This window comes from Camelina sativa, chromosome 9, assembly GCF_030686135.1.
Source record: "Camelina sativa cultivar CO46 ecotype springtype chromosome 9, ASM3068613v1".
Classification (NCBI taxonomy): domain Eukaryota; kingdom Viridiplantae; phylum Streptophyta; class Magnoliopsida; order Brassicales; family Brassicaceae; genus Camelina; species Camelina sativa.
Window position 1 is genome coordinate 37,606,187 of NC_141888.1, and position 24,733 is coordinate 37,630,919.

The window sequence follows — 24,733 nt, forward strand, 5'->3', positions numbered from 1 at the left end:
ATTCTTTTATATACCTCTCTCTCTCTCAATATGAATATAATTAACAAATGTATAAGTTGGTGGACCGCAAAGGACAAGTATAAAAAGATCGCGAATCATATAGCATATGGAAAAGAATGAAAAAAAACTATGGCAATCTCTCATCAACACCGTCGATCTACTCTCAATGTTTTTAGATCGGTGTATGTAAATAAATTATGGGCAAATCTGTTCCTAAAAGATTGAAAGCACTTACCTAAAAAAGAGTCCTTAACGAATAAAATATTATCTAATTGTGGAAAATGTAGCATCTATCAACGACCCCAGAATAAAAAGTAAGAGTTAAAAATTGAAGACTCTATCTATTTAATTAACACTTAACAGATAGCACATATTAAAGAAACGTGGTAAGCATCTCCAAGTAGGTGAAGTGTGTATTAAAATATTAGCATTCTCTGTGTAAAAAAAGCTCCTTGATTGTTTTTTTTTGGATATTTGTAATTACTGTTGGGATTTGATTTTCAGAAAATGATTTCAAATTATGGTTCCTATATTATATTATCCTTGAGACCTTGACTAACTATGATTACAGGATCCTCTCTCTTTTTTTAATTACTCTTCTTAAGAAACGCGATTATGGGTCTGCCAAATTATGGATCCTACGTGGCCGTTTCTCGTAAAAGCCCATTTTATTTTCAATATCGTGAATCCTGACACTTACTGCCTAAAAAGGCCACAAGGCCCACAACTTAGAGAACGTCATCGTTTTATTTATGTAGGTTCTCGAGTTTTTCTTTTACGTTCTAGATTAAAAAAAAACGCGTTTCCGCGTTTTATCCCTTTACAAAACAAATTTCGCGTAAGCTAAACGCGATGAACCTTCTTCTTCTCTCATCAGATTCGATCGTTGAAACGACGTCGTAACTCGTAAGCGTGAGTTCGATATCGTTAAACGCGTACAACGTGCGCCAAGGCCTTTACGCGCACTCGGTGACCCACACCACGACGACGACGAGACTCGGGAATCGGAATCATCACCCCCCACCGCAGTCTGAGACTAGAGAGGAAGGAAGAAAAGAATCAGATCTTCAGAGAGAATTCGAAATTTGGTTGAAGCTGTATATCAAATGACGACGTTGGGACAGAGAGATCGTCGACCAGAGGCTCTCGGTAGTCTCAGTGTCCTCCCAGATGAAACCATCTGTGTTCTTCTCGAATACCTTGATCCCCGAGACATCGCTCACCTTGCTTGCGTCAGCAGGTTAGATCAATTCGCGTTTTGATTTCAGGACGTTTATGAGAAATTGTGATTAATAGGTGTTTATGTGTATGTTTGATTTTGGTAGTGTTATGTATATTCTGTGTAACGAAGAACCATTATGGATGAGCTTGTGTCTCAGAAGAGCTAAAGGTCCTCTTGACTACAAAGGTTCTTGGAAAAATACTACATTGCATCTGTAAGTACTTTTTGGAATTTATGTTCAGTGAAACAATTTGGCTAATGTTGACAGTTTCAGACTCTCTCCTTGGAGTTGTTGTGCTTTATGTGAAAAAGTGTTGATTGATTGGTTTTTTTGATATTACAGAGAAGGAGTTGCTCCAGAAAATGACGCTTACAAGAGACCTTTGCATTTTGATGGTAATTCCCGCTTGATGCATACTTCACTCGTTCAAGATTTTTTCTGTTTATATGCTCACGTGATGATCTCATTTTTGGTTCTGCTCTTGTGCAGGATTCAATTCGTTGTACTTGTATAAACGATTCTATAGGTGTAATACATCTCTTGATGGGTTCTCGTTTGATAATGGCAATGTCGAACGTAGGAGAGATATCTCTTTGGATGAGTTTTCCAAGGAATACGACGCCAAGAAACCTGTAAGTTCCAATCTTTTTATTCATGTGTATAGTACAAGGTTTATTATGTCTTGTTGTGGCTAGTAAAAGAGATTTTAATCTGTTAGAAATTTCCAGATATGTGAATTTTTTTGTGATGTTGTTCCTGTCTATTGGTTTAGGTTTTGCTTTCTGGCCTTGCTGATTCTTGGCCAGCCAGTAATACGTGGACAATCGACCAACTAGTAGAGAAATATGGTGAAGTCCCGTTTAGAATATCTCAGAGGAGTCCCAACAAAATTTCCATGAAGTTTAAGGATTACATCTCATATATGAAACTCCAGCGGGATGAAGATCCTCTATACGTTTTTGACGACAAGGTACGAGAAACAGTTTTGTAACTTTATACAAAACTTTCTTCTCATCAGGGATAGAGTTGTAGCATAACCCAAACTTCTTAGTGAAAATATTCGGCACTTGGATTTAAGGGTTCAACATTTCATGTAGTTCGGAGATGCTGCTCCTGAATTATTGAAAGACTATAGTGTGCCTCATTTGTTTCAAGAAGATTGGTTTGAGATCTTAGACAAAGAAAGTCGTCCACCATACAGATGGCTTATAGTTGGTCCGGAGAGGTCTGGTGCATCTTGGCATGTCGATCCAGCTCTTACCAGTGCCTGGAATACCCTGCTTTGTGGCCGGAAAAGGTAGACACTTTTGAGGACATATATACATCAATTTATTTTCCTTTTTCTGCGCTAAGTTCTTGTTTCCTGCAATATTACTTTTTATTGCTTCACTGGAATTGGGTGATACTATATTCTGAGCCTTGATGTCATTGTGTTATAAATAGGTGGGCATTGTATCCCCCTGGAAAAGTGCCTCTAGGTGTTACAGTTCATGTAAATGAAGATGATGGTGATGTCAGCATCGATACCCCCTCATCTCTGCAGGTATATTGCTGAACTGTTTAAGCATTTTCATTTTGATTGTTCTTTACTGTATCCCGTTGAAAGTTTTCTATCCATAAACAGTGGTGGCTAGACTATTATCCCCTCCTTGCGGACGAAGACAAACCGATTGAATGCACACTACTAGCTGGCGAAACGATTTATGTTCCAAGTGGTTGGTGGCACTGTATCCTTAATCTTGAACCAACAGTGGCTGTTACCCAGAATTTTGTGAACAAAGAAAACTTTGGGTACGTGTGTTTGGATATGGCGCCTGGTTACCATCACAAAGGGGTTTGTCGTGCTGGCCTTCTTGCTCTTGATGATGGAGATTCAGAAGATTCAGAAAACGAAACAGACGAGGAAGACAACAATACTTTGAGCTATTCAGACCTTACCAGGAAAGAGAAGAGGACACGAATGAATGGAGGGACAAACACTGAAAAACACAAAGAGGATGCGAATGGAGTATCAAAGAGATACAATATGTGGAAGAATGGATTCTCGTATGATATTGATTTCCTTGCCTCGTTTCTTGATAAAGAAAGAGACCATTACAATTTCCCCTGGTCTATGGGAAACTCTGTAGGTCAACGAGAAATGAGAGCCTGGCTATCCAAGCTCTGGGTTCTGAAGCCTGAGATGAGAGAACTAATATGGAAGGTAAACCTAGTATTTGAAAATTTAGTTTTATAGCTTTATAAGTATCTCTCCATCATTACTCTGTGATTGCCGTGTTAGGGAGCAAGCATTGCTTTAAATGCTGAGAAATGGTTGCGATGTCTAGAGGAAGTATGCACTTTCTACAACCTGCCGTCAGTTACCGAAGAAGAAAAGCTTCCAGTTGGAACTGGCAGTAACCCTGTGAGTTGATTGTCTCTCTTAGAAAACTTTCTCAAAAAATGTTCCTCAATATTCCTCAATTATTTCACCAATCTGCTTCTGACGTCTCTTATTTTTCTGTCAGGTTTACCTGTTCTCTGACTATGCCATTAAATTGTTTGTTGAAGGAGGGCTGGAACAATCTATGTACGGTCTTGGAACTGAGGCAAGTAATATTTATACAATAATTTTGAGCACCCCATGTGCATTGTTATGATTGTAAGTCTCTGTCTTCATTTGTGCAGCTTGAGTTTTATGACATTCTTGGCCGGGCTGATTCTCCTTTGAAAACACATATTCCTGATGTTCTAGCAAGCGGGATTCTTTTCTTCGAAAAAGGATCTTACAAAGTTGTCCCTTGGGATGGCAAGAGAATCCCAGACATAATCTCTAGCTCCAATTTCGATTTTGACGCATCAATGTTGAACAGCGAATTCCCGTTTGGTATTTGGAACAAAACACTACGTGAACATAGAAACCAGGGGAAACCAGCACCCGATTCTTTTGGTACATTGAGTTCACATGTTTGGCCGTATATTATAACAAAAAGATGCAAAGGGAAGATATTTGCCCAATTGTGAGTGCTCTTTTTCTCCTTATTTTTATCTACGTGTGACTCATTTTTTTAAACCAAGTGTATGATCTCTAACTTAAAACTGTTGTTGCAGAAGAGATGATCTGACGTGGAACGACGCTCAGAACTTGGCGTTCTTTCTGGGACAACAACTACGCAACCTTCATCTATTGCCATATCCACCAGTCACATGTCCTGAGTTGTTGAATGTAAATGCTGTTCATGGGGAGTTGAACATTCCAGCAGAATGGAAAGTTTTTGTCGATGCTCTGTCCCAAAAGAAGAAAGACGTCACTGGCCGTTTGGAAAACTGGTACATTTCTTGAAATGACTCTGCTTCCATTTGCTTTTGCTCTATAAAAAAAAACTTACTGGTGGTCATTATTTGTTCTGAACCTCTCAGGGGAAATCCTATTCCGCGGGCTCTGATGAACAGTATAGACGAATACATTCCTGACGAATTTTTTGTAGACTTACTCAATGTTTTCAAGGTTGCTGCTCTTATCTCTCTCTTTTTCTTATCAGGAGTCTAGACCTTCTTAAAATCGAATTAACATAACCTTTTTCTGGGATCACAGGACACAAATGGTGGAGACGAAATCAAGCCCTGCACCTGGATACACTCAGACGTCATGGATGACAACATTCATATGGAACCGTACGCAGATGATTCAGTTGATGGTCAACACAATTCATGGCGTCCCAGTCATATTCTAGACTTCAGCGATTTATCCATAGGTACATTTTATTCCCAAATTCATAAACTATATTGCCAAATTTGGAGACTTTTGGGCATTCTTGGACTGTTTTCTCATTTCTGAAAGAGTGAGAAAATTGCAGGAGATCCCATCTACGACTTGATACCAATATACTTGGATGTCTTTAGAGGAGACACTGATCTTTTCAAGAAGCTTCTAGAGAGTTACGGGCTTCCATTAATCAGAAGTAGGACACCGGAGAATGTAACTACAAAATCAACAGACAGTACGAGGAAGAAAGTATTGCGTCCTTCCTACCGCACAATGTAAGTAGTAACTAGTAACTGTTATAAACATGATTAAAGAAAAGCCTTGGAAGGCTTCTTGTGCTGAATGATCTGTGACTGTGATTGGTTGCAGGTGTTACTGTATATTACATGAAGAGAATGTGTTGGGTGCAATGTTCAGTATTTGGGATGAACTTCGGACAGCTGAATCATGGGAGCAAGTTGAGCAAACTGTTTGGAATCTACTTAACAACTACTGATATCGTTTTTTTTTTTTCGTTTTAAATTCTTCTTAATTTGTGTTGTTGTATTTGGCAAATTACAGAAAATAATAACATGTGGTTCTTACCGTGACAGAGAACTCTTTATAGAAAACTCAACTCATATATGATTACTTAAAAACTATTACCGTGCCTGATTCGTGTATGTATAAAAATGTCTAATAAGTTGATAACATTGTTGTAACATAAAAAGAATCACATAGAATGTTTCACACTCAAATGATATAAGTTTGCAATAAGCAAAACTCTAAAGAACAATTATATTCACACGTCTGTGTGTATCATCAATGTATCAGCTTCAGAAACATGAAACCTTTGGCTTTTGTTTGGGTGATAAAACAGTTCACAAAGGGGAAAGGAGATCAGCGGTATCGATATCGTACTCAAAATCTGTGTCCAAGTCATCAAGATCCATACTGCTACATCCAATGGCACCACCACTGCTTCCACCGGAACCACCAGCACCTGTGAGTCCACCAGCTACAGTGATCGGTTTCCGAGCTTCCTCAATGATCCACACTATCTCTTCCACTGTCTGAGTCGATGGACCATTCATCATCAATGATCCTTCCGACATCTCCACCGGCAAATTCTTGAGAAATCAAGGATGATTCTTTATTTCCTCTATTGTTATTCTCTGTCACATCCAAATCGAAGTAGTTGAGGATTTGAGGTTAGATCTCCACAGTTGAAAGAGAACACAACATAACACATACCTTTTCAGTGTTGGCGACGAAAATGCGAGAGAGAAGATGCCTGCATTCATCTGAAACACGGACGTAATCAGGAACAGAATACTGAGCTCTGAGAATCCGAGCGATGGTTTTACGAAAATCTTTAGGGTTGGAAGGGTCTTCAAAAGGGTAAGCACCAACAAGCATAACATACAAAGTGACTCCACAAGACCAAACATCAGCGATTTTGCCGTCGTACTCTTTCTTGGAGAGCACTTCAGGTGCAATGTAAGCAGGTGTTCCTACTGTTGTCTTTGGCTGCGAATGAAGAACTCCTGATTTCGAATATCCAAAGTCGCATATCTTCACCCGCGGCGCCTCACTTCCATCCAGTAATGTGTTCTCTAGCTTTAGATCTCTATGGCATATCTCCTTCATTTTTCCCACATACCAAACACTTTTTAATTGTAAAATTTTCCATTAACAACAAAAAGAGAGCAAAATGTGATATTGTTGCTTACAAGACTGTGACAATAATGAACTCCTGATATGAGCTGCTGAAAGAAGAACCTTGCCTGAAATAAAAAACAATCATTCATACACACTTAATGTTTTGTTTTAGATCATGACGACAAAATCAGTATTGTCAAAACAAGAAAGACCTCGTCTTCGCTGAATCTTCCGGCGGTGCAGATTCTTCCGAAGAGTTCTCCTCCGGCGGCGTATTCCATTACTAGCGCCAAATGTGTTGCCGTCAACAAAACCTCCTTGAATCTGATTATATTGGGATGGATGAGTGACCTATGGTTCATGATTTCTCTTTGTACATGTTCATCAATCTTCATAAACAAATCACAAAACAAACATATTTAAGAAACTCAGAGAAAAACTAACATAACATAATATAATCTTGAATTAGTAGTAGTAGCTCAGAGAGCTAAAAAAAAAAAGACCGACCTTTAGGCCTCTCTCGATGAACTTAATAGCGAAGAGCTCTTTGGAGAATTTGTCACGAACAAGCTTTGCTACTCCGAAATTACCAGAACCAATATCCTTCACTATCTCATACCTCTCCATAACTCTACCAAAAAAAACAGAGCTGCTCTGTTTCTATTTATATATATACTCTGTTTCTCACAAAAGTCAATTTAGGTAAAAACAGAATATAACTTTTTCAGAAACAAAAAAACAAAGTTGATAATCAAACACAGATATGTATGTTTGAGAATAGGAAATAAATACTAAGAGGGAAACAAGACAGAGCTCCTCTGTTCTCTTGTTCAGAAGACAAGACAGAAGAACCAATTAAAATTAATTGAAGTGAAGAGATAACTTCAAGAAAAAGGAACCAACTTTTCTTGGAAGTATATATCTCCCCGGAAATAAAGATTTCACCGGAATTTTAGGAAGTGATGTAATTATACAAAAGCGCGTAAAGATGGATATCGCACATTATTTCAGGATTTTGATCTTCTTGGGAACCAGCTTTGCGTTTTGGAACAGAGTAGTCACTTGCTTTTGACTCTGTTTTTTTTGTGTGTTTATGACTTGTGACTTGTGAGAGAGCAAGTATCGATCCAGAATTTGACACGTGTTAAAATGTCGTGAGAGTTTTGAATTTTGCCAACTAGTAGTAGTATTATTATTATTGTTTTCGTTAAATATCTCATACTATAAAATTTTGTATAACAACAATTTCACAAAATATACTATTTTTTATAAATACGAGAGAGATTTAAAGAATGTCGTGTCGTGGGGTTTCTATTACACATGTGGTTGGTTTTCTATGGAATCTTAGTGACAAAGGAATATGTATATAGTATATAGTATATTTTTAAAGAATCCCAGTTTATTTGTGACCTTATGAATTAATAAGATGAAAACTATTATTGTCCAATGTTCGACAAAAATTGAGATAATAATTAGTTTTATCATTAGCTTGTTGTGAATCTTGTGATGACTATTGGAGGTTTCTCAAGTCCAAGATTTTTGTTTCGTTAGATCTGTCCATCATAAGCTTGTACTATACATAGTTAACTTGTATTTAGTAGTTTTGATAGTCTAGAGTAACTAGTGTCAAAGTTCATTGTTCTGTTCTTGAACTAATTTAATGATTATTATTTTGGAAGAGTTTTAAGTATTTGATCGTTGGGTATCTGAAAATGTATAAAAATTACCGTACCCTAAAGTAAAACCATAACAGTATTGTAAGCTCTTTTGTCTTCGCCGACAAACAAAGAAAAATGGTTTATCAACATGATTACAAGATAGACTCATCGATCTCAACAAGACGAAAGGTTTTTTTACTAGTTTATTAAGAAGTAGTCAAAGAAAATAAGATAACTAAAATTATTGGTAGGGGAGCCTGGGGGATATCATTATTTACAGACGGAGCTCGAAAGCGTTCCTAAGACCATCATTAGTGGAGTAACCCACCATAGTTACTCTCATATTAATTAATTATATAATTAATACTAAATTAAGTAAAGTAATTTCTAAGAGAAACTTAAGCAAAAACACCCTATTACTAGAGAACCCAAAAGAAGGTTGCTATGTATTTACAAACACAATGTCCATGTCAACTTGAAAAATAATCCGAACAAGGTAACAAGTTACAATGTCATTTGAATCCAAAATAAAAAATACATCTAATTGTCTTACTGCTTAAAACCTGCAACCACAGCTCTCATACTTAAAATCTGCAACTCCCACAGTTAAAACCTGCAACTACACTTAAAACCTGCAACTCCCACCCTTAATAACATCCCTAAACAGAATCATCTAAAGCCTTGAGACAGATAGATATATCCATCTAAAGTTGAACATTGTCCAAATCGCAACCCAAAAGAAAATCTCCTGTCTAACCTTCTGTTCTTTCTTCTGAGACTTCACTCTTTGTAACAAACATATCAGAAAGTTCAGAACTCTCTACCACATACTCCATAGTGACTGCTCAAGTTTTAGTTTTAGAGAAAGATACCTTCACCAAACAGTTGCGTGAACATGCACATAAAAAAAAGCCAGAGGCAGCCATTGCCATTCCAATCGCTGCGTAAGGCGCATATGCGATAGCCAATCCAGCACCTTGACATAAAACATCGCTCAGAAATCAGACAAAAAGAAAAGACTCAGAAGCAGTATCAATCTAATAATGTCTAGATCAGACAACAAAGGAAACAGTATTAGTGTAGTTTCCCGATCTGACAAAGGAAACAATATATAACAATCTAATCTACAGATCAGACAAAGAAAACAGTATGAATCTAATCTCATCTCTAGATTCAGAAACAGTATCAATTTAATATAATCTCTAGATCAGACAGTATCAAACAAAATCAGACAGGAAGAAGAAGATTCAGACAACTCTGGTCTCCAGATCAGGAATAATACCATTGTTTCTAGGCGAGGAAGAGAACACATAATTCCCATAGGATCTGAAATTAACCAACCAAACCTGAGTGACATAATTCCCATACTGATCATGAGCAAGAGCAAACGTAGATTCCAGTATTTCATCGATTATACAATGAGTCTCCTCATCATCTGAGCAATGCTCCAAGATTCTCTATAATAAAGCAGACAGAAATAATTTTTTAAAAAAAGAATATGAATATTTCAAGTTCAAAACACAAAAAACATTCTACTCTTAATAAGAACAAAAAACTAATCTAAAAAAAATACAATAAATCGAAATATAATAAATCGATTACAACCATAAATCTTTCAAAAAAATCTCCAAATCAATATGCCATCAAACTAATCTTATAATCAATTGAACATCAAACTAATCTCATAATCAATTTAACATCAGAATAATCCCATCAATCGAAAACGATCCGAAACCCTAACATCAGAATAACCCCATCAATAAATCTGAATTGAGAAGACGAACTTTCGTATCTCACGGTTACACCGCCGTCGTTTGTCCGCCATCGTCGTTTCTCGTCGTCTTCAGAAACGAGAGAAGAGAGAGAGAAAAGAGAGACAGAAGAAAGGGAAAAAGAAATGAGAAAAAATGCTCTTTTATATTTATGAACCCACCACTCAGGAGACGCCACATATCGTTACTCTTGGGGTTACTCGGAATGCTTCCGACAGAACCGATTCTCAGCTTCATGGACTGATATATAGGTTTTTATTAATATTTTGGGGCTCAAATCCAAGAGTATTCCTAAGAGAAACCCTAGTAACGATGCTCTAACGTTATTATAAGAAACTTGTAAATATATATCCCATGATCAGTGCTTCACTGCTCTGCCTAATATTTTTTTCAATTAAAAGCCTTCTACAAAGACAGTATTCTAAGTTTGGACCCTACTTTCTCTCATTGGTCTGTGGGCCTGTAAGTGAATTTTTGTATGGCTAAGGTTGGTGGATCATTCATCAAACTAAACGAATCATAAATCAGGGGCACACAGTTTTCATTTTGCCATAATTTTGCTGTTAGTTTCCATCCATTTATCTTCTTCTCAACTTATATATTTTGTTTTATGGTTTGTTCGGAAAACATATATATAAACAATATACAATAGTCAATCACCCATTCCGATCCTCTGCTAGGCGTGATCATATCCTTGACCACTCGGAAATCCGGTTTAAGAATCTGCTCATGTAATCTTTGTCAATATATACCCTTTATATGTCCAAGAACAAGGGGGATGCCAACTAATTAAACTTTAGATGGATCATGATGTCAAAACCTTACGCGGATCTCGAACGACATGCATTGTGGGAGTCACCATTGGTCCTTAAATACTTAGAAAACGGCATGTCATTGAGAGGTTGAACTATATATAGAGAGGCACAAATTAATGTCATGTCTCCCGATCCTTACCAAAACACCGGAAGAAGATCAAATGTTCATCATCTACCAAGAGTCTGGCTTCTAAACCCCCTTAGTTTTATGTAGAGAACGTGCAAGAAGGACATTTTAAATTAGGGAATGGATATTTCGATGGTTTAAACCACTTAGCATCGATACTTACTCAACTATTCTTGTTGTCCCTTTCCCCCTCACACGTCGTCGGATCAAATAGTCGTTTAACTGATCCGACTCTCTAGCTCTCTTTTGATAAACTTGTGATATCTTTTGCGAAGTAGCCTTTTGCGCTTGCCTCATTCTCTATCACCTTCTTATCTTATCACCATATATGTAGCTGGACAAGCCATAAATCTCGAACTGTCTTAACGTATTTTCATTGTATAATTTAACATTTTATGCTAGAAAGAGAGAGTGACCTGACTTTAGTTTATTGTATTGAATATAAATCATCATCAAGGAAAATAAAACAACCTTTACGAAGAAGTAAACTAGATATGAATATGAAAGAAAAAAAAAAACATAATCATGCATGGATAAGGATAAGCACTAGACTAATAAACAAAAACTGTTAAAACAAATCTCTAAAAAAGACTTTCGTGTAAAGCGTAACTGATAAACAAATAAATAATTTCGAAGAGGTATCCAAATACGATTGACTTCCGTCCATTAAATGATTCGATTCATATTAATATTTCAGTAACGTATACAACAAAAAAAAAAAAAAAAAAAAAAAAGAAGAAAACGTAACGTTTTAGAGAGGAGCGCCACGAAAAAATGTGAAGAAGAAAGAGAGAGAGTCCTTTGGATCCCCTGACATGCTCACAACACATGTGTCCCCCTCTTAGCTGTGAACTATCTCCATTTTTGTTAACCCCAACTTGCTTCCATTATTTGTATCCAAATCTTAATTATACTTGGATTTTTTTCTTTTTTTTTTTTCTAATTGGTAGAGATAATTAACAATATACTACTAGTTTACAACTCAACAAAAACTAGCCTTTAAATCACACCAAAAAAAGAACTAGCCTTTATTTATTTTAACTCTTAGTAGACCCATTTAGAAATGCATATACTACTAATAGTAGCAATTTTACATTACCATTAATTTTATTAATTAATTACCCCAACATTTCCATAACAATCACATTACATTTACCATTTTTTTTTTTTTCATAAAAGTATTTTTAAGTTTTTCTTAATTTGAGATTAAAAAAAAAAAGGGAGGTGGGCTTCAAACAAAATAAAGTTGCCTTTAAAAAGCAGAGGACCGGCCACACAAATAATAGAAGAAACGAATCCAACGGCCCAGATTAAATCTTGGTTCCAAGTTTCACTCGTTTCCTCTAAAACGCATTAAATCACTTTTTTCCCCCCTCCTCATTAAACACACCACACCCAATTCATTCTCATCGTCCTCTCTCTCTCTCTCTCTCTCTCTCTCTTTCTCGCTCTTGACCTACAACAACACACCGATCCTCAAATCCACAACCGTCCCCTCAGATCTCAGATCTCTCAAGAAACAACAAACAAACAATGGCGGTTTCTGCGCGTGAAGAGTTCGTATACATGGCCAAGCTCGCTGAACAAGCGGAGAGGTACGAAGAGATGGTAGAGTTCATGGAGAAAGTCTCCGCCGCCGTCGACGGCGATGAACTAACCGTCGAAGAGCGTAATCTTCTCTCCGTCGCTTACAAGAACGTGATCGGTGCTCGCCGTGCCTCGTGGCGTATCATCTCGTCGATCGAGCAGAAGGAAGAGAGCCGCGGTAACGAAGACCACGTCTCTGCGATCCGTGATTACAGGTCTAAGATCGAGACGGAGCTTACCGGGATCTGCGACGGTATCCTCAAGTTGCTTGACTCTAGGCTCATCCCTGCCGCTGCTTCTGGCGATTCCAAGGTCTTTTACCTTAAGATGAAGGGCGATTACCACAGGTACTTGGCTGAGTTCAAGACTTCTGAAGAGAGGAAAGACGCCGCTGAACATACTCTCTCCGCTTACAAATCTGCTCAGGTTTTTGTTTCTTTCTCTCTGCACAATCTCAGATCTAGTAGTGGTTTAATTGAATTGTGCCTCTGATCTGTTGATGTTGATTCATTAGATTACTCTGATTTTAGGGATTAGGTTTAGAGAATAAGATCTTGAGATTGTAATTGGGTTTTGATCTTATTATAATGTGATATATATACTCTCTATATGCAGGATATTGCCAATGCAGAGCTTGCACCAACTCACCCAATTCGTCTTGGTCTTGCATTGAACTTCTCTGTGTTCTATTACGAGATCCTCAATTCTCCTGATCGTGCTTGCAACCTCGCCAAACAGGTATTATTGAATCCACTACTCATCTTTCAATTTTTTTTTTTTCTAATGTGGAATTTGGGAATTGCCATAATAGTTGACCTCATGGATCCATATCATTTGTTTTTGTTTATCTCAAGGAGATGAATGTGACTGGGTTTTGTTGTTGTAATGTTATTTATTATATCAAGGCCTTTGATGAAGCGATTGCGGAGTTGGACACTCTTGGTGAAGAATCATACAAAGACAGTACCTTAATCATGCAGCTTCTTCGTGACAACCTTACTCTCTGGACTTCCGATATGCAGGTTTGTCTTGGTTCCGTATTTCATTCAGTTTAAGTAAATGGATGATTCCGTATTTCATTGACTAAGTAAATTCTGTAATTGGGGGGGGGATGATCATATTAGGATGATGCTGCGGATGAGATCAAGGAAGCTGCAGCACCAAAACCGACCGAGGAACAGCAGTGATCTTTTGGAGTCTGAAACTGCTAGTTTTCTAGGGTTTGGAATTTCTTCTTTTCTCGTCTATATGTTTTTTTTCTTAATCATCTAAAAGGTCGCTCTTGCCATTTCGCTTATCATCGAAAGCTAATTCGTTCATCATATTTGTGGCAAGTCCGAACCCATCAATCATCTTATTTATCTCTTTTGCTTTGATTTTCTTTCTCTTTTTATTTTTGGTTGTTATCGTTTTCAATGTGTATGCAATTGAAACCTTTTTCTTTGTTTTCTCATCAATTTGAAGATCATGAAGTCAGTCTCTTGTCTCTTATCTTGTGGCGTAGATTGTTGTCATTCTTAAAAGCAGACTAGTTCATTGGACTGTATAAAAGCCAATTACTTTACCTGGTCTGAAGATCAATCATCAATTTGATTATCTTAAAGAATACCTTTCAAAAGAACTATTTAAGTATAGACTTATATAATACAGGTTAAAAAATTAATGATCTAGTCAGAGTTTGAAGTTTCAACTGAAGATGAAAGCATTAGCCAAAAAAAAAAAAAATTCAACGAAAGGAACAGTTCAGTGATCGGTATAGCTATCCAATGGCGTTACCGATGAGCAAATCAACCAAAAAGCTATTAAAATATGAGTAGACAATGAAGAAAGAAACAAGTGTATGCAATTTTGATCATGATAATGGCAAACTTATAAGAGAATTTTCAATATCGAGTTGCAAATGTGTATTACCTTTCTTTTTCCTACTCTTTGTTTCCAACATGAACAAACATGGAACAAAAGAAAGTTAAAAAAAAAAAAAAAAACAGATTTAAAGTAATTTGGAGTTAATTTTTAAAAAGAAATAACAAATGATTCACCACTCCACTAATGATGTACAAAAAGAACAAAGGGAATTTTGTCGTGACGGTCAAAACGACGACGTTTGTCAAGTTGACCGACAAGAGAGTTTCCGACGTTTTTCTGATCAGCGACCTTTGTATTTAGGACTAGGAAGCGGCACCGTCGTCGGAGACACCGGGAACCCTAATTGACCTGACGTCGGCGATAGAAGTACGCTCGGTGAGAGTAATCCGTATGGAGATTTAGGCGAATTCAAACACCCGAACGGTGGAGGCGCAGGAATCGATGTCGGCGCCGTCTGTGAGACTGTTCCAGAAGCGGCGGAAGGAGGAGGAGCACGTGGTGGCGGGAGACTGTTTTGAGACGGCGGAGCGTTTTCCTGCTGTTGTTGTTGGTACCAACGAGGTGAGACCAAAGGAGCTAACGGAGATAACCCAGAGAAGTCTTTCCGATTGGAATCGATGGCGAACATGGAGTTCTGAAGGTAACGCATGTACGAAGAGACAGGAGATTCCGCCGCCGCGTGAACGGGAGGAAGAGGCGGGAGAGGAGAAAGCGGCGCCGTCGGTCGAAGGTTAAACCCACCGCCGGTCCAGTTTTGATTCATGTGAAGAGGGATAAGAGCGTCGTTAAGCGAACCAGGAGGACGATTGATAACTTGAGCGAGAGGAGGAGGACGGATCCTGTGAAGACGGGAACTCTGGTGAGGCTTAGGGTGATGAATGGGTTGTTGCGGCGGAGCAGAGATCCGTTCATGTGCAGGTGAGCCTGTGAGTTTCTGAACAACATCTCTGAAATCGTTCTTGTTGATATTGTAAACAGGAGGCTGGTGCTGGTGGAGATTCCCTTGATTAATCGGCGGCGGAGGAGGAAGCGGTGGAGGAGGTTGATGATCAATTTCACGATTCACGGCGGGTGCGGAGGAGGATGAGTTTGTTGTCGGTTTTGATATCTTATGAGAAAGCTTATTGAGTTGTCTCAGGTAATGATCTCTGTTCGTACTGTTGTTACCGGTACTACTCGTAGTGGAGGCGGATACGGCGGAGGAATCGCCGGAAGAGTTACAGCTCTTATCCATTCAAAAAACCTTTTAAGATTTCTTCCTTCGATTTTGTTTTTTTTTTTTGGTTATTTTGCTCTGCCAGATTTGGTAGAGAGAGATAATGGAGAAGACGATGGTGATGAAAATGGCTTTTTTTTTTTTTTTTTTTCACTAATACTGTATATTAAAGATATTTATATTTGTTTTGAAAAAAGTTTTATTAGGGAGAACTAGAGCTGTTTTGTAATAACTATACGACTCCAAAGGCTCAAATAATAATAAGTTAAGCTTTAATTGGAATTTTCTAGAATAAGATAAAAATGAAATAATTTGTCTCTATTGTTTTTATCTATGTATTCTCTCTTCTACATAGCCTATATAATCGATGCTGATTATTAAAAAAATTTAATGCGTGTTATATGTATATGAACATGTACCTTTAATAATATTCTATTCGTGACCCCAAATTGTAATTGTATAATCCTTTTATCGTTTACTGCATTTAGTTCGGTTGTAACTGTTTTTTTTTTTTTTGTTAACAAAAGATTAGCTCAAACGAGCCAATGTGAAGGGAAATTGTAACTGTTTTTATTGAAGAAAATTAGATGTTGTGAGTTGTTGTAATTTATGTTATACTTGTAGTTAGTTGTACATGGGAAATATTATCCACATCTAAAAACAAAAGGGTTGTTGTGTTAATCTAATCTAATGGCTTGCAAATACTCTTAATATAGAACAGGAGAATATATACAGATTCTTCTGCTTAGTGTTTTCATTGTTCATTGTTTCAATAAAAAAAAAAAAACCCAATTTGTAAAAATTGTTTTCTTCAATCTATGAAAATGATGATAAACATAGTCATTTTAAAATAAATATATCATTTTTAGTTAGTCAAGGAGATTGAGATAGATATATTTTAATTTAACAAATGTGCATACATAAAAACAGTTAAATTGGCAAGAAAAATGTATGTACAACAATTTTTATGTAAACTATGTTCTTTCGAATTATTTAAAGTATATATAGTGTATAAAATAAAATTCAAAGTCTTAAATAAAGCAAATAATATACAAAAAAAAAAACTGTAAATTTATTTTATTCCTGAAAACACACAAACAAACCTCTGTAATTCTTTTTATACCCAAAAACAAAATCGGTCTAACGTCAAATATGCTATACAAATAATAATAACCTCAATAATTAACTAATCCTTTATAGTAGTATTATAAAAATATATATACGTTTGGGTTAACGGGTCGGGTTATTCAACGCCCATTTTGGTCAAAAGCCCTAAAAGTATTTACCGAAAACGACATTCGTACAGCCTTTTAATCCAATTGGTAATTATCACATACTTCGCACTCCACCGAAACCTTCGATCCGAGTCAGCAAACGACTTATCCAACGGTTGTGTGAATTACACGAGACAGACAGCTATCACGTGACTCTTAAGCCTTTAACCATTTTTTTTTAATTTTCCTCAAAAATTATCACTTATTAGTATTAGTTATTTACTTATTACACTGTTAATGTCTCATTAGTACTAGTATTTTACTGTTGATGTCTAATTAGTAGTAGTGATCAACATGTAATTGATATGAATGGGTTTTGGCCACAATGTCTTTATCTGGGTGCAGGAATGTTTGAATTATTCTCTTCTTCTTTTATATTTTTTTCTCGTTAAAAAATAAAAATAATGTTTTGAAATATTCTTGCATTGGTAAAGCAGCATTTACACTGAAACGTATCATTCCAATAAATTGGTTTTAAATTAGTATTATAATCAGAAACGTTATCTCGTAACAGTATGTTTTTCTAAGTTTTCTGTGACTAAAATAATAAATACAGTACCTATTTCAAGTAAATAAATACTATGCGGGGGGGTTGTTATATTTCCGAGGGTTCGGTACAACTCCATATTCATCTTCTACAATTTTTGTTTTATATATACTGTAGATACATAGCTGATAAATTGTGTATAAAATTATTTTGACTCGATCAACCTCGTTGATTATTTTTGCAGTTATAAGAATATATATATATATATGGTTACAACATCTTTAACTTTAGAATAAACTTTGTCAGTAGATTTTATGGGGTTATTAACAAAAGATAAAGTTCTGATTGTTTCATTTTACCCAACAATTGACGGCAAAAAAAAAAAGTCGAATGTGCTTATGATACTTATCAGAAAAGTAAAACGGTTAAGAAGAAATTCGTAACTTATATAATAAATAGTACTATAAGATTTGGAATCTATGATCATCCATACATTGTAATTTTCTACAATCCATGTGAATTTGATTTTTCTTCTTCCTAATAATGTCCAATCTTATTCGAAACTATTCTTGGATGCTATAAAGTGGACTCGTATAAAGTAAGAAATTTAACATTTTGTTTGTTCTATACGTTGAATATTAAGCTTTTGTGCATTAACGCTCTATACATTGTACAACAAACAAAAAAAGGTTATTGGATAAAGGTAAACACATAATGTGGGGGTTCATTTAGTAGTATAATAAAAGAATCCATAGTACAAGTCCCCATGTTAAACGTACTCTCGTCGTTGGTGCCGTGGCTCTTATTTTTTTTTTTTTCTTTTGTACGTACTCTCTGTTTGAGTTTGACATTTACAATTTTCAAATTTTGACAATAACGTTAGCCACAACGATTTTTTTGTTTGTTTATTATTCCAACGAAGAGTGTTTTGAGTCTTTTTTTTTTTTTTTTTTGGGGTTTGGTTTCATTTAAACTTTAACATTAATAGAGAAGTGACGAAAGTTAATGAATTTAATAGTGGTTTTTTTTCTTTCTTTCTTGCGGATTGTGATGGTCGACAAGACTCACCCGTTTGGGCCAGAAAGTTTTCCCCAAACGAACGGCTCTCACATCTTACTTTTAGTTTGGACTATGAGTTGCGTCCGAGCCCTCAATATTGAACCAAAAAAAGACTACCTAAAAACTCCACGTTATACACCACACCCAACTGTACTACATAAGTACATAGTCTACATTGCATATTTGCATGCAATATCAAATGATTTTAAAGAAGACTGATTTTGGGTTCTTTTTTTAATCCATGAATTTATATAGTATCATATATTATTTCATCATCATTTTTTTTATAAAGATATGTTACATCTTTATAAGAGAACTCATTTGATTTTATGCTATTACAAATAATAATATATATCTCACACAACAAAATATAACTTATGTATTACATAAAGCAACGGCCAACATATTTGACAATTTCGCAACTGTGATACTATATAATATACCATGTTTACAGTCAGGACTCAGGAGTGAACAATTTTACTTTAAAATACGAGACAACAACGAACGAGATTATATTACGACAGATATCTTCACTATCTTTATTGATCTTTATAATAAATTAAATTTCGAAAAATCGAACTCCATATAGATAGTGTAAAAGCACTACGTATTTTGTGAACTATTACATCAAAAGACTTTTTACAACTTAAAATTCTTTTAAGAATTTTTTTTAATACAATGTTTTATGTTTACCATTTGATTTGTTTTCTGTGTGTACTCGAAAAAAGATTATAAATAAATAAAATACTATCCAAAAAAGGCTTTGTCGATCAAATTAAGCAACCGTTGCTGCTTGTTATTGAAAAAGTAGAGAAGTTGTAAGTTCTAACCATAATAAAATAGATCATAGCTTCACTAAAATCCCACCCAACACAAACGTACATCGAGCTATGCTCGACTTATTGAAAAACATGTAAATTAGAGCAAAGCAGAACAGGGGGAAAACAGAGCAAATCAATCCCACACACCACATCATGACAAAAACAGAGCACAGCAGCAGAACAGGGGAATCTAGTCGAGTCCTAAAACAATCTTCCGATGATCAGAGACAGACTTGAGAACCTTATCTGAATCAGGCAAGGCCTTAGCCACACTCTCTCTCTTCAAACACCTCTGTGCCCACGAGATTAGCTTAGGAAACTTTGCTACGATGCTGAGATTCGCTACCTCCTCGTACGTACGGAACCAACTGTAGAATCCGATAAAGGCAATGTCCACAAGTCCAAATCCGTTTCCTCCAAAGAAAGATTTGTCTCCAAGCTCTAGATCAAGGGTCGTGAGTACTTCGATGAACTCCATCTTCGCTGCCTCTTGTTTCTCCCCTGTTTCTGACCATAAAGCCTTGCATGGTCCGTACGTCTGATCCCAATTTTGTGCAAAACAACATTTAGCAACACATCATCCGTTACTTACTTAAATATTTAACGGATCGTAAGGCAAAGAACTCAAAAACATACATAAAAGAGAATAAATTGTAACCTTCTTGTCAATGAAATCTACCCAAAACCTAGCTTGAGCTCTCTGGTAAGGATCCGAAGGAAGAATAGGGTTTGTGTCGGGCCAAAGCTCGTCGATGTACTGAACCTGGATTACGGATTCGCAGATCGGTTTACCTTTATGGATCAGAACCGGAATCTTCTTGTGAATAGGGTTCATCTCAAGAAGTAAAGGGCTTTTGTTACTCAGGTCTTCTTCTCTATACTCATATTTCACTCCTTTCTCACACAAAGCAATCCTCGTCCTCATACCGAACATGCTTGCCCAGTAATCCAATAGGATAATCTCTTCTGCCATTTTTAAGTTGTCGGTGAGGCTGAGTGAAGAACAGAGAGAGTGGTAATTATAGAGCCAAGAAGATAAAGAAAGGTTTCGAATCTAAATGTCCACTTCAATCAAACTTTTTTACGAAAGATAAAGAGAGTAAGTGGACCTGCTTTGGCATAAAGGTAATATGCTCTTATTATAGCCATAATAAAATGAACAACTGTTTAACCAAATTGTGATCAAAAGCAAAACTAGGGTTAATGTAATTAGTTTGTATTATGTATTTAGGATTTTTTTTTTTTTTAAGAGATATTCGTATCTGTATGTCACAAAAGAGGTTGAATGATTTGAATATCATATTTAATTATTTATAGTGAGTGACTTGGTTAATTTTCATTTTCACTCTTTCATATGTTCTGAAACCTTTTTTTTTCACTTTTATAACAAGTGCTACAATTATAAAATTGCCTTAAGATTTTTTTATAAGCCAAGGCAAAACACTTCAGTCCTATTTAAATCGAGGAACCATCTTCTTGTGACAAGAAACAGATCTTATTTGGTGAAATAAAAACGAAGGGGGACAATATTCACAGAACTCAAACAATAAACTTAAAAAAAAAAAAGGCAGAGAACATAGAAACGTGAGATGGTGGAATCAATAAGACTATTATTAGACACAATATATCTTCCTAAGCTGATAGGCGAGCTCAAGGATCTTCTCAGAATCATGGAGAGACTTAACCACGCTTTCTCTCTGCAAACACCTCTTGGCAGAAGCCATCAGTATGGGACACTCTGGTTCGATGCTGAAGTTACCTAATTTCTCTGATGCTTCGAACCAGCTGTAATATCCAGTCATGGCAATGTCAAGGAACCCAAAGGTATCTCCACCAAAGTAAGGTTTGTCTCCAAGCTCAGATTCAAGAATCTTGAGTGCTTCGATATAGTCTTTCTTTGCTGTCTCTTGCTCCTCGCCTTTCGTTTGCCAGAGCTTATCCGCTGGCTCGAACAACTGCTTCCATTTAAAAGATCAAAATCCAAAACATTCTCAATTTACAAGTCTACGTAAACAAAACCCTAAAAACAGAGATTTTGGATATGGTACCTTGGTGTCAACGAAATCGACCCAAAACCTGGCTTGAGCTCTCTGGTAAGGATCGGAAGGCAGGATAGGGTTTCTGTCGGACCAGACCTCGTCGATGTACTGGACTACGTTCATGGATTCACAAACCGGTTTACCATTGTGGATGAGAACCGGAATCTTCTTGTGAATCGGATTCATCTGAAGAAGCAAAGGGCTCTTGTCTCTCAGATTCTCTTCTCTGGTCTCAAACTCAACTCCTTTCTCTCTTAGCGCGATTCTTGCTCTTGCTCCGAATGGACTCGGCCAGTAATCAAGAAGGATCACTTCATCCGCCATTATTGTTACTCTAATGGCTAATTCTTATGAAAATAGTGGGAATTATATAAGGAGTTTTTGTATGCGCTGCTGATGTATATATTATTTGACTGTGAATAAAAAATGAGAAAATTTAATTGAATCTTAAAGGTTAAGACACGTAGCAAGCAAGGTGTGAACGTTGTTAAACTAGTCAACTTAATGTTGCTGAATTAGATATGTTTTTTAAATGGAGTTTAAAAAATGCTTAGGGCATGTTTATCGGTAGACTCTTAAAGGAGTTTTTAGTGTTTTGAAGCAAAAAAATAATTCAGAAGAAAAGAAAAAAGTTAAGGGAGCCTCTTATATAGTATACCGATTTTGTTCTAAGAGACCGTTACGTGTCGTTTTGCGGTTGGCCGAACATAATAATACAAAAGAAAAGAAAAAAATCCTCTAAATTCAGATTTCTTTTCCTCTCTCTCTTTCTCTGGCGATATGCTGAAACGACAAAGGAATTTGGATCTGTCATGAGGTAGGGTTTGGAATCGAAGGATATGGAGATGAGTTCCAGAAAGCGGGTCCAAAGGGTTTCGTTGAAGTGAAGGTTTGGAGAACGACAAGGTCTATGTCCGTGTCGACTTGCCCGGTGTACTCTCACCGTGCCTCCTTTCACAGGTTCGATTCCATTATATTCCTCTTTTAGTTAAAGTCACAATCTTTTCATGCCTGCCATCCAATAGTTACGTTGTTGTGGCAGAATAATACACGATCTGATGATTTTGGTTGGAATCAATTCAAGTGATTTATGATCATGCATGTCTTTCTTTCCCTTAATTAAGCTAGATTTCATCGAATAACCTGATTATTGAATGGTGATGAATCAATTGATGATGATAGGTCACTCTCTTTCTTGGTTTGAAATGTGGTTCTGAATATGAAAGAAAGGATTTTGATTTTGATTGTGGTATTGATTTTGATTTTGATTGTAGTATTGCTTACTTCTTGCGTTTAGCTTGTTGTGTGTTTTGCATTTCACCCAAATCCTCTGTTCCTTTTCTTTGATTCCTCTATATAAATATCTGACATGTTGCCTCAACTTCGTTGTTGGGGAAGGAGCACCGTTGGAGAAGGTCTAATGAAATAGAAGTCATTCTCTCTTTTATTCTATTTGGTTCTTCCTCAATCTAATATATCTCAGCTGTTGTTTCTAGGGAGGTGATCCTTCTCAACAGCGGAATCATGCTCTGTAGGTTAGTCATGGTTTCTAATTTATGGAGTTGTCTTTTTCATTGTGCAACACTTATGTTTTTAAGCGTAATCTCTAAAAACAAGGCTCTCCAGCCAAATGCATATCGACAAGTCAATTAGGTAACTTGGAGAAATCCACTGAATTAGATCTGTCATGAGCCTGGTTAAGTTCTTTTTGGTGAGCATGAGAAGAGTTTGATCTGTTTCTTGGTGGTAATATTTGGGAAACTGTCTTGCTCAGCAATGGATCAGTCGTTGTATCCAAAGAAGTCGTTTACTTGAGTCAAGCTGAAAAAATATTTGTTTGTTTGGGAAACAAAGGCAAAGGTACTCCATTTATCTCGACTTTAGAGCTTAGGTTTCTCGGAAACGACAACACGACGTATGAATCTCCAAACGGTGCTTTGTTCTTCTCCAGGCGCTGGGACTTTGCCACCCTCATGGATTCACCTGTAAGGTAATCCTCTGTTTCGTACTCTGTTTTGTGCTCTGTCTCATGCTTTCTTAATTGCTCTGTTTCTGAATGGGTTAAAACTTTGACATAATAAGACTTTTTTTGGTGTGAATCAGATATGATGATGATGTGTACGACAGAATCTGGATACCTCGCAACTTTGGCTATTGTAGAGAGAGATCAATACCTCACTTCCAGTGATATCAGTCAAAAATAGTTACAATCTTTCGAGTTTGGTGATGAGTACAGCGATGACTCCAACAAACACAACAAGACCCATCAAAATGACTTTGGAAAACAGTGATCCAAATGTGAGGTACTTTGTTTATATGCATTTCGCTGAGACTGAGGTAATTCACCTTAATATGAAATGTATGAATTGTCTTTGTTGGATCAAAGCTCAATGTTGTTTTGGTTGTTTGTTCATTCATAACTGATGAAGTTGAATGAGATTAGATTCAAAAAACTAGATTTTAAAAATAAGAGACTCAAAATTATATCCTACCAATGGAGAGGATGATTTTAATTATAATCTCAAGGGTTCTTATTTTATAAACAGTACAGAATATATTCATTAAAAATTACAACAGTACATAAGAGACTAAAAATTAAAACTCACCGATAATCTTGCTCTTAGGCCACTGCTTACATCATCATTCTTATCTGTTGTATTGTTTTTATGTTATAATAAAAAAAAATACACGACAGTAATCTTTTGCTTATGCTTAATCAATTCCACAATCCCTACAACTTTCCAACTTAAAAACATATATTGTCAGACACCATATATAAACTTATCCTATATTTTTTTTTTCGTTTACACTATTGAATTTAAGTTCAGATTCAGATTATGATTATATGATACAATGGTTGGTGATACTATCGTACAATTTTGATCACTTAATTTTTTTTTCCATTTATCTTTCCACGCAAAATATATATAGGAATCACTTAAAGATAAGTAACAAGACCCAAAAAATTACAAAGGAGACAGCACACTGTATGTTAGATAAATTAGAACTAGCAATGGTTTTTACCCGAACTTAAATGCAAAGGGTTAAAAAAAAAAGGAAAATAAATCAGTAACTAAGTAGAAAAATAGAAAAGTTTAACAGAACCTAAATAACGGCTAGGTTTATCATTGAACCTAAGGTTTGGTTTAAACTCTGATAGTGAAAAAAAAATGGAAACTTGATCAGTTTATATAATCGTTTTAGAAAAAAATGAAACATCACAAACACAATTTCTGCGTTAGGGATTTTTTTTTTTTTGTGATCAATGGAAACCGTGTTGAATTTTGAAGTCTCCTCCTGATTTTAGTAGTTCTCGCCTCTGTTTTTAAACTCCCACGTCGAAGTATTGATGATGATGATTTGATATGTGTAAGAAAAGGCTCAAGGAGATGCTAAGTAGCCG

The 24,733-nt window shown here is 36.2% G+C and overlaps 7 protein-coding genes and 1 long non-coding RNA gene across 14 annotated transcripts; 3 read left to right on the forward strand and 5 right to left on the reverse strand.

Moving 5' to 3' along the window:
• Positions 1 to 777: 777 nt before the first annotated feature.
• LOC104713510 (lysine-specific demethylase JMJ21) lies at positions 778 to 5,606 on the forward strand. Its single transcript, XM_010430649.3, has 16 exons — positions 778 to 1,240; positions 1,326 to 1,436; positions 1,566 to 1,618; positions 1,713 to 1,855; positions 1,996 to 2,193; positions 2,321 to 2,520; positions 2,667 to 2,766; positions 2,848 to 3,426; positions 3,505 to 3,627; positions 3,731 to 3,811; positions 3,891 to 4,222; positions 4,314 to 4,532; positions 4,623 to 4,710; positions 4,798 to 4,957; positions 5,060 to 5,243; positions 5,338 to 5,606. The coding sequence occupies exons 1-16, from the start codon at positions 1,107 to 1,109 to the stop codon at positions 5,462 to 5,464; spliced, it is 2,832 nt and encodes a 943-aa protein (XP_010428951.2). The 5' UTR covers positions 778 to 1,106; the 3' UTR covers positions 5,465 to 5,606.
• Positions 5,596 to 7,698, reverse strand: LOC104713509 (serine/threonine-protein kinase SRK2C). Of its 2 annotated transcripts, none has more exons than XM_010430648.3 (5): positions 7,117 to 7,698; positions 6,822 to 6,998; positions 6,681 to 6,734; positions 6,202 to 6,591; positions 5,596 to 6,122 (listed from the first exon to the last, which is right to left on the reverse strand). In XM_010430648.3, the coding sequence occupies exons 1-5, from the start codon at positions 7,234 to 7,236 to the stop codon at positions 6,087 to 6,089; spliced, it is 777 nt and encodes a 258-aa protein (XP_010428950.2). In that variant the 5' UTR covers positions 7,237 to 7,698; the 3' UTR covers positions 5,596 to 6,086. The 2 variants fall into 2 exon arrangements, with proteins under 2 accessions (XP_010428950.2, XP_087320006.1); XM_087463880.1 differs by having other exon boundaries at positions 5,596 to 6,077; positions 7,117 to 7,679.
• A 1,046-nt stretch (positions 7,699 to 8,744) lies between these two features.
• LOC147939237 (uncharacterized) lies at positions 8,745 to 10,188 on the reverse strand. Its single transcript, XR_015565081.1, has 3 exons — positions 10,052 to 10,188; positions 9,550 to 9,724; positions 8,745 to 9,243 (listed from the first exon to the last, which is right to left on the reverse strand). It is a non-coding gene; the product is annotated as an uncharacterized LOC147939237 (long non-coding RNA).
• Positions 10,189 to 11,964: 1,776 nt separating this feature from the next.
• On the forward strand, positions 11,965 to 14,044 carry LOC104713511 (14-3-3-like protein GF14 omega). Its single transcript, XM_010430651.3, has 4 exons — positions 11,965 to 12,994; positions 13,184 to 13,306; positions 13,474 to 13,590; positions 13,693 to 14,044. The coding sequence occupies exons 1-4, from the start codon at positions 12,515 to 12,517 to the stop codon at positions 13,753 to 13,755; spliced, it is 783 nt and encodes a 260-aa protein (XP_010428953.1). The 5' UTR covers positions 11,965 to 12,514; the 3' UTR covers positions 13,756 to 14,044.
• Positions 14,045 to 14,448: 404 nt separating this feature from the next.
• Positions 14,449 to 15,977, reverse strand: LOC104713512 (VQ motif-containing protein 9). Its single transcript, XM_010430652.3, has one exon. The coding sequence runs from the start codon at positions 15,666 to 15,668 to the stop codon at positions 14,715 to 14,717; it is 954 nt and encodes a 317-aa protein (XP_010428954.1). The 5' UTR covers positions 15,669 to 15,977; the 3' UTR covers positions 14,449 to 14,714.
• A 3,255-nt stretch (positions 15,978 to 19,232) lies between these two features.
• LOC104713513 (glutathione S-transferase U23) lies at positions 19,233 to 20,412 on the reverse strand. Its single transcript, XM_010430653.3, has 2 exons — positions 19,950 to 20,412; positions 19,233 to 19,829 (listed from the first exon to the last, which is right to left on the reverse strand). Exons 1-2 carry the CDS (start codon positions 20,262 to 20,264, stop codon positions 19,482 to 19,484), a joined length of 663 nt encoding a protein of 220 aa, XP_010428955.2. The 5' UTR covers positions 20,265 to 20,412; the 3' UTR covers positions 19,233 to 19,481.
• Positions 20,413 to 20,767: 355 nt separating this feature from the next.
• On the reverse strand, positions 20,768 to 21,701 carry LOC104713514 (glutathione S-transferase U22-like). The gene is made up of 2 exons (XM_010430654.3): positions 21,340 to 21,701; positions 20,768 to 21,246 (listed from the first exon to the last, which is right to left on the reverse strand). The coding sequence occupies exons 1-2, from the start codon at positions 21,652 to 21,654 to the stop codon at positions 20,905 to 20,907; spliced, it is 657 nt and encodes a 218-aa protein (XP_010428956.2). The 5' UTR covers positions 21,655 to 21,701; the 3' UTR covers positions 20,768 to 20,904.
• A 307-nt stretch (positions 21,702 to 22,008) lies between these two features.
• On the forward strand, positions 22,009 to 23,905 carry LOC104713515 (putative LRR receptor-like serine/threonine-protein kinase At1g05700). 6 transcript variants are annotated; one of them, XM_087463882.1, is made up of 6 exons: positions 22,077 to 22,290; positions 22,827 to 22,865; positions 22,948 to 22,983; positions 23,105 to 23,190; positions 23,282 to 23,320; positions 23,434 to 23,905. In XM_087463882.1, exons 1-5 carry the CDS (start codon positions 22,241 to 22,243, stop codon positions 23,317 to 23,319), a joined length of 249 nt encoding a protein of 82 aa, XP_087320008.1. In that variant the 5' UTR covers positions 22,077 to 22,240; the 3' UTR covers position 23,320; positions 23,434 to 23,905. The 6 variants fall into 6 exon arrangements, 5 of the variants coding, with proteins under 5 accessions (XP_010428959.1, XP_087320008.1, XP_087320009.1 ...); XM_087463883.1 differs by having other exon boundaries at positions 22,957 to 22,983; XR_015565120.1 differs by lacking the exon at positions 22,948 to 22,983 and having other exon boundaries at positions 23,434 to 23,588.
• Positions 23,906 to 24,733: the final 828 nt, after the last annotated feature.